Source organism: Solanum pennellii, chromosome 1 (genome assembly GCF_001406875.1).
Source record: "Solanum pennellii chromosome 1, SPENNV200".
Taxonomy (NCBI): Eukaryota; Viridiplantae; Streptophyta; class Magnoliopsida; order Solanales; family Solanaceae; genus Solanum; species Solanum pennellii.
In genome coordinates, this window is record NC_028637.1 from 90,600,728 (window position 1) to 90,607,674 (window position 6,947).

General features: G+C 29.6%; 2 protein-coding genes across 3 annotated transcripts; both read left to right on the forward strand.

Moving 5' to 3' along the window:
• The first annotated feature begins 212 nt into the window (after positions 1 to 212).
• On the forward strand, positions 213 to 1,556 carry LOC107030021 (glutathione transferase GST 23-like). 2 transcript variants are annotated; one of them, XM_015231432.2, is made up of 3 exons: positions 213 to 350; positions 521 to 858; positions 1,064 to 1,556. In XM_015231432.2, exons 2-3 carry the CDS (start codon positions 544 to 546, stop codon positions 1,418 to 1,420), a joined length of 672 nt encoding a protein of 223 aa, XP_015086918.1. In that variant the 5' UTR covers positions 213 to 350; positions 521 to 543; the 3' UTR covers positions 1,421 to 1,556. The 2 variants fall into 2 exon arrangements, with proteins under 2 accessions (XP_015086918.1, XP_015086921.1); XM_015231435.2 differs by having other exon boundaries at positions 532 to 858.
• Positions 1,557 to 4,982: 3,426 nt separating this feature from the next.
• LOC107013143 (glutathione transferase GST 23-like) lies at positions 4,983 to 6,388 on the forward strand. The gene is made up of 3 exons (XM_015213131.2): positions 4,983 to 5,142; positions 5,311 to 5,637; positions 5,844 to 6,388. Exons 2-3 carry the CDS (start codon positions 5,323 to 5,325, stop codon positions 6,198 to 6,200), a joined length of 672 nt encoding a protein of 223 aa, XP_015068617.1. The 5' UTR covers positions 4,983 to 5,142; positions 5,311 to 5,322; the 3' UTR covers positions 6,201 to 6,388.
• Positions 6,389 to 6,947: the final 559 nt, after the last annotated feature.

Sequence of the window (6,947 nt, forward strand, 5' to 3'; positions counted from 1 at the left end):
GAGAAAAAAAAAGGTTAGTCCATGGTAGAAGATTCTAGATAATTATGGCAATTTCTTAGGTAGAACCTAGAATATCATAGATATTCATGAAAAGTGTTTAGAAAATTCTAGACACGTAGAGAGTTCTAGAGTAATGATATTTTATAAGTATATAAGGACTGACATAATAATAATTATTTATATTTTAACCCTTAAGTTAGTATATAAATAGATGAACATCCATCCACAAATCATCCAACAAAAATCAAGAACATGAGAACAAAGTTTTGGTATACCAGATGAAAACAAGAGCAAAGACTAAGTGAAACAATCTGTTGGACTTATCATTCCCCACACATTGTTGTCATAAGGTAATTATTTTTTCGCAAAGAATAAATTTATATTTTCGTATCATAATTTCTTATAAGTGAAATGAGCATGATTTTAATTTCTAAAAAAATTATGTCCCACATAAGTTAAATACCATAAAGGGCAAAAGGTATAATTTTGTGAGTGTATATAACAGAACATAAGCTTACAGATCAATTGCAGATTAAAACAAAAATGGCAGATGAAGTGAAGATTTACAGGAATTGGTCAAGTCCATATGGCTTGAGGATTGTTTGGGCGCTGGATATCAAAGGCATCGAATACGAAAACATCTTTGAAGATTTAAGCCAAAAGAGCCCTCAACTCCTTCAGTATAACCCTGTTCACAAAAAAATTCCTGTACTTGTACACAAAGGAAAACCAATCTGTGAATCACTAGTGATTCTCGAGTATATCGATGAGACATGGAAGGAAACAACTCCTTTGCTACCTAAGGATCCTTATGAGAAAGCCATGGCACGATTTTGGGCAAAATTTGTGGACGACAAGGTAAGATATCATTGATATCAGATCAATAATGAAATTTATGTTTAACTATTTTCGTGTATCTATATAATTTGATTTTAGGCCACTAATTTTATTGAGTTGTTATTTGTATATTAACATTTGAGCTAAGTGATCAGTCGGAGAATAGGCATTTTTAGTTATTGAATTGGTCATTTTCGTTGATATTTTTGTCTTTCATGAACCGCAGCTTCTGCCATCAATATGGAGTGTTTTTACAGAAAAAGGATATGAGGCGAAAAAGGAAGCTCTTGTTCCAGCAATGCAAAACCTAGAATTCATTGAAGAGCAATTGAAAGGGAAGAAATTTTTTGGTGGAGAAAATGTCGGATATGTGGATCTCGCACTTGGTTGGATGGCGTATCTTCTTGATGTATTTGAGGACGTACTCAATCTGAAGTTGTTTGATGCAGACAAATTCCCGCTCTTATCAGGATGGATGAAGAACTTTTGTGATGCTTCGGCAATCAAACAACACTTGCCACCCCGAGACAAACTAGTAACCAAATTCCAACAGTTTCATGAAAAATTTCAAACAGCAAATTAAATGGTGAAAATTGTTGTAGTATAAGTATCTATAGGTTATTGAGCTGATTGTGGAACTGTATTTACGATCAAGTACTTTTAAATATGCTTTTTGGACTATGTATCAGGAATATATAATAGAAGCTTTTACATGGCTATATATCTTTAATTTTTAGTAATAATTGAGGAAAGTGTAGTGTTTCTAAAGAAGAGATCGAGCCTCTATCAACTTTGCATTTTTACAAAGTGACGTTTACCCCTTCAAATGCTCTCCTATTCCGCTTATTTCAAATGACCTACATGATTGGTAAAGTAACTATTCTCCATACTCATAGGCAACTTTGCTACACCTTTTTCGTTTTGCCTGATATTGGTAAAAAAAATGGTAATGGTAAAATTATCTAAAGTGCAAATTGTAATACTATTAGTTTTGAACGGCAATTGTAATATTGGTAAAATTGCAAATTTTATACCAATAATGAATGCAACATTTTCTTGTATCTCTTTGTAATTTGGAAAATAATACTCCTTTGTAGCATTTTCAAAGCGACTCTTAGTTACAGAGGCATGTATTTATTTTGCAACATCTCGAGTTTTGGACATATAATAATTTTATAATTTATCCTTTTGCTTCCATGAAGTGTTACTATATATTTTTGGATGGCCAAACCACCTCCTAAACTTGACACCAATTTTTACTTAGACATCTCATTTTGATGATATTCATTTTAAACAGGGTTCTATTGTGTCATTTTGACACTTTTTGATGACATGTCAAAGTGAGCAAAAAAAATCGTTTGTAAAGAAATAAAAAAATTTAAAAGGCTGAAAAAGTGAGTAACTCGTAATTGTTCTAATTTTAACGAATGGAAAGTTCAACCCTACTTTTTGCTTTACATATATTATATTAAAACTCACCGTTAAAATTATCATAAGAAATTATTAAAATGAAAAATTAAAGGAAAAATGTCATATTGGACAATAATTCAACTTATCATATGTACTTGAAAGAGAAAAATATTACACAAAACAATTTCATTTGTTTGGGTGCTTTTTAAAAATCAGCAAACCAGAGTGATTGAGTTCAGTTTGATACTACACTTTTATTCTAATCGCAGTGTCGAAAAACACATCTATTACTTCAAGAAAATTATCTACAATTTGCAGTAAACTTGAGAATCTATCAATACTTCATATTGAATATGAGCAGTTAATTTGTTTTGTAGTTATCTGTCTTTAAGATCAAAAGAGACTCCAATCTAGTCATATTCCTCTATATGTCATTTGATAAAACATCTTTGAAGTCCTGTCAAATGCTTATTAATTAATTCTCGTCTTGTTTTTCTAGGTTCAACAAGGTTTTTTAAGGTCTTTATGTTCTTACAAAAGGCATATCAAATTTGAATTTTGTCTTCAAAAGATGATAGTATAGATCTTTAAGAGATTTTTTTATTGTACCTTCAACAATTGTAGTAGAGAAAATTTGTGTTAATACTTGATTAACGTATGTTAATAGATCAATACTAACAAATACTTATAACAATAACTTGCAAAAATATAACTTAAAGCATGTACTGAAAAATAACAATTAATAACATAATCATATATTAATGACGGTAAAAAGTATGATCTATAACAATAGAATAAAACACAAAGGAACAAATCAAGCTCACTGAATGCATAGTACTGTTCTCTTAAGATAATTATTCTCCTATAGTACCCGAGGTTTAAAGGAATAAATTCTTTCAGGATAGAACGATTCTATTTGCCAGTGTATTGATACAAAAACAATGGTGTCACTAAGTCATTCAACAAGAGCAAAGTACACGAATATTTAATTGTGCAGAAGAAGAATAAGTTCAGAATTTTTGTTGTTTCAAAATCAAAGAAAATTCCTCTATTTATAAACAACAAAGGGTAGTGTCATCAAATATTTATATTATGCCTTATCGAAAAGGTCACAACTCTATGCAAAAGTTACAACCCTTCGGAACGTTCACAACCACTCATAAAAGTTACAATTTTTATTAAAGTCGCAACTCTTATAAAAATCACAAATTTTCATTAAAGTAACAATTTTTCATGAAAGTCGCAATTTTAAAGAAAGTCGCAACTCTTCATATTTCATTCAAAGCTCTAATAAATAACATTGACCTTCAATCTATATATATTGTACCATCTCTAGACAAAAACAAAATGATTAACTCAAATCACCAAAGTTTAAGTAAAATTATCAAGAAATGACAGACTATTGCATGCAACAATGCAAGTATATATAGGATCAAAGGAGAAACATTTATAATTTCAAAAAAAATAATAATCATGGTTATATATTCATCTGAGCCAGCTAATTTGATGGAAGCTTAATTTGAAAGTTGATCGTAACATTATAACAATTTCTGGGAAGAAGTCTTTTATATATATATATATATATATATATATATACTACATTTTTTATTCTTTCGCAGGTTAATATTCACATAATTGTTAATTATTCCTTAGTAATCAGTAAGAAGTTATGTTAAGTTTATGATTAACTTCTAAAATGAGTCTAAAAATATTATTTTTCTTTATTATTTGATTTAAAGGTACATTTAATTTTTTAAAAAAGTTAAATATATTAAATCATACTCTTTTTGTTTTGCTTTTACTTGTCATAGTTTGACCTGACACACCCATCAAGAAAATAATTGATGATATAAGTATTTTATCAAACTATCCCTTATTAAATGATGTCTTAAAAAATAATTTAAAAAATAAATATTTAATGTTGAGGGTAAAATTAAAAAAAAAATTATTGTCTTTTCTTGATATGTCGAAAGTGACGGTAAAAATAAAAATCTATTTTAGAAATTAGTGACAAGTAATAGTGAACGGGAAAGTATAATTATATAAGGACCAAAATAAATTTTTATCATTAATTGAAGGATCAAAAGTGCTATTATCCCTAATTGTTAATATGCTTGAAATTTTTTTACAATAAATATGATGATTAGCTATGTCATCATGCCACATAAGTCTTACGTGACACAAAATTGTCCATATAGAAATATTATATCTAAAGAAGGCTAATATTATTGACGTACTTTATTTTAAAAGCTTAAGATTTTAAAGATGATTAGTTAATTTTAAAAAAATTAAAGAAAGACGATCAACTGATGAAGTTGGGATCAAACAATTTCTTTGACGAATATATGCCAGTGAAAAAGGAGAATTACTTTCAAAAATATTTGATAACTATGTCAACCATGTATTCTATTTTAAATTTTTTTCATCTTTTGTTTTGTTTCAAAATAAAAATATATTGAATGTATTTATATATAATTTATGATTCTTTATTTATTGCATACATTATAAAAATTTTATTTCTTAATTTAATTTTTGATATTGGGTTTTGGGGAGAAGACTAGTCCATGGTAGAAGATTCTAGAGACTTGTGGTAATTTGTTAGGTAGAACCTAAAATATCATAGATATTTCATGAAAAGTCCTTAGAAAATTCTAGACACGTAGAGAGTTCTAGAATAATGATTACTTTGTAAATATATAGGGACTAGCATAATAATTAATATTTATATTTTAACCCCTACGTTAGTATATAAATAGATGAACATCCATCCACAAATCATCCAACAAAAATCAAGAACATGAGAACAAAGATTTGGTATACCAGATGAAAACAAGAGCAAAGACTAAGTGAAACAATCTGTTGGACTTATCATTCCCCACACATTGTTGTCATAAGGTAATTATTTTTTCGCAAAGAATAAATTTATATTTTCGTATCATAATTTCTTATAAGTGAACTGAGCATGATTTTAATTTCTAAATAAATTATGTCCCACGTAAGTTAAATACCATAAAGGGCAAAAGGTATAATTTTGTGCGTGTATAAGTAAACATTAGCTTGCAGATTAAAACAAACATGGCAGATGAAGTGAAGATTTACAGGAATTGGTCAAGTCCATATGGCTTGAGGATTGTTTGGGCGCTGGATATCAAAGGGATCGAATACGAAAACATCTTTGAAGATTTAAGTCAGAAGAGCCCTCAACTCCTCCAGTATAATCCTGTTCACAAAAAGATTCCTGTACTTGTACACAAAGGCAAACCAATCTGTGAATCACTGGTGATTCTCGAGTATATCGATGAGACATGGAAGGAAACAACTCCTTTGCTACCTAAGGATCCTTATGAGAAAGCCATGGCACGATTTTGGGCAAAATTTGTCGACGACAAGGTAAGATATCATTGATATCAGATCAATAATGAAATTTATGTTAATTATTTTCGTGTATCTATATAATTTGACTTTACGCCACTAATTTTATTTTATTGAGTATTATTCGTATATTAACATTTAAGCAAAGTGATCAGTCGGAGAATAGGCATTTTTAGTTAATGAATTGGTCATTTTCGTTGATATTTGTCTTTCATGAACCGCAGCTTCTGCCATCAGTATGGAGTGTTTTCACAGAAAAAGGATATGAGGCGAAAAAGGAAGCTCTTGTTCCAGCAATGCAAAACCTAGAATTCATTGAAGAGCAATTGAAAGGGAAGAAATTTTTTGGTGGAGAAAATATCGGATATGTGGATCTCGCACTTGGTTGGATCGCGTATCTTCTTGATGTATTTGAGGAGGTACTCAATCTGAAGTTGTTTGATGCAGACAAATTCCCGCTCTTATCAGGATGGATGAAAAACTTTTGTGATGCTCCGGCAATCAAACAACACTTGCCACCCCGAGACAAACTAGTAACCAAATTCCAACTGTTTCATGAAAAATTTCAAACAGCAAATTAAATGGTGAAATTGTTGTAGTATAAGTACTATAGGTTATTGAGTTGATTGTGGAACTGTTCGTATGATCAATTACTTTTAAATATGCTTTTTGGACCATGTATCAGGAATATATAATAGAAGCTTTTACATGGCTATATATCTCTAATTTTTATTAATAACTGAAGAAAGTGTAGTGTTTCTAAAGAAGAGATCGAGCCTGTATCAACTTTTATGTTTACAAAGTGACATTTACCCCTTCAAATGCTCTCCTATTCCTCTTTTTTCAAATGACCTACATGATCGCTAAAGTAACTACTCTCCATACCCATTTTCTTGTGCCTCATATTGATAAAATAAAAATTAAAATGGTAAAATTATCTAAAGTGCAAATTGTAGTTGTATTAGCTTTGAACTTCAATTGTATATTGGTAAAATTGCAATTTTGTATGAATAATGAATGCAACATCTCATTGCATCTCTTTATAATTTAAAAAATAGTACTTCTTTTGCCATTTGTCTATGGTCATGAATTGAACTAATAATCTGAGTGAAGTAGTTCATCAGTTACTGTAAGATAGTGTCCATGTGATTGTTTCGAACTTGCATAAACAAGACTTTCTTCCAAGTATCTATCTCACTCTTACTCCGCTTGAGAAGAAGATGGCTTCTTTAGCAATCGAGGAGTTCTTTGAAAATAAGTATTTAATGCCGAGGATAAAATATGGAAAAAAGTTATTGCCTTTTTTTTATATGTCAAAAGCGACTAGT

Coding starts and splice junctions, on each gene's coding strand:
- LOC107030021 (XM_015231432.2), top strand. CDS start 544: ATGGCAGATGAAGTGAAGATTTACAGGAATTGGTCAAGTCCATATGGC. Junction 859..1,063: donor CAAAATTTGTGGACGACAAG/GTAAGATATCAT, acceptor CATGAACCGCAG/CTTCTGCCATCAATATGGAG.
- LOC107013143 (XM_015213131.2), top strand. CDS start 5,323: ATGGCAGATGAAGTGAAGATTTACAGGAATTGGTCAAGTCCATATGGC. Junction 5,638..5,843: donor CAAAATTTGTCGACGACAAG/GTAAGATATCAT, acceptor CATGAACCGCAG/CTTCTGCCATCAGTATGGAG.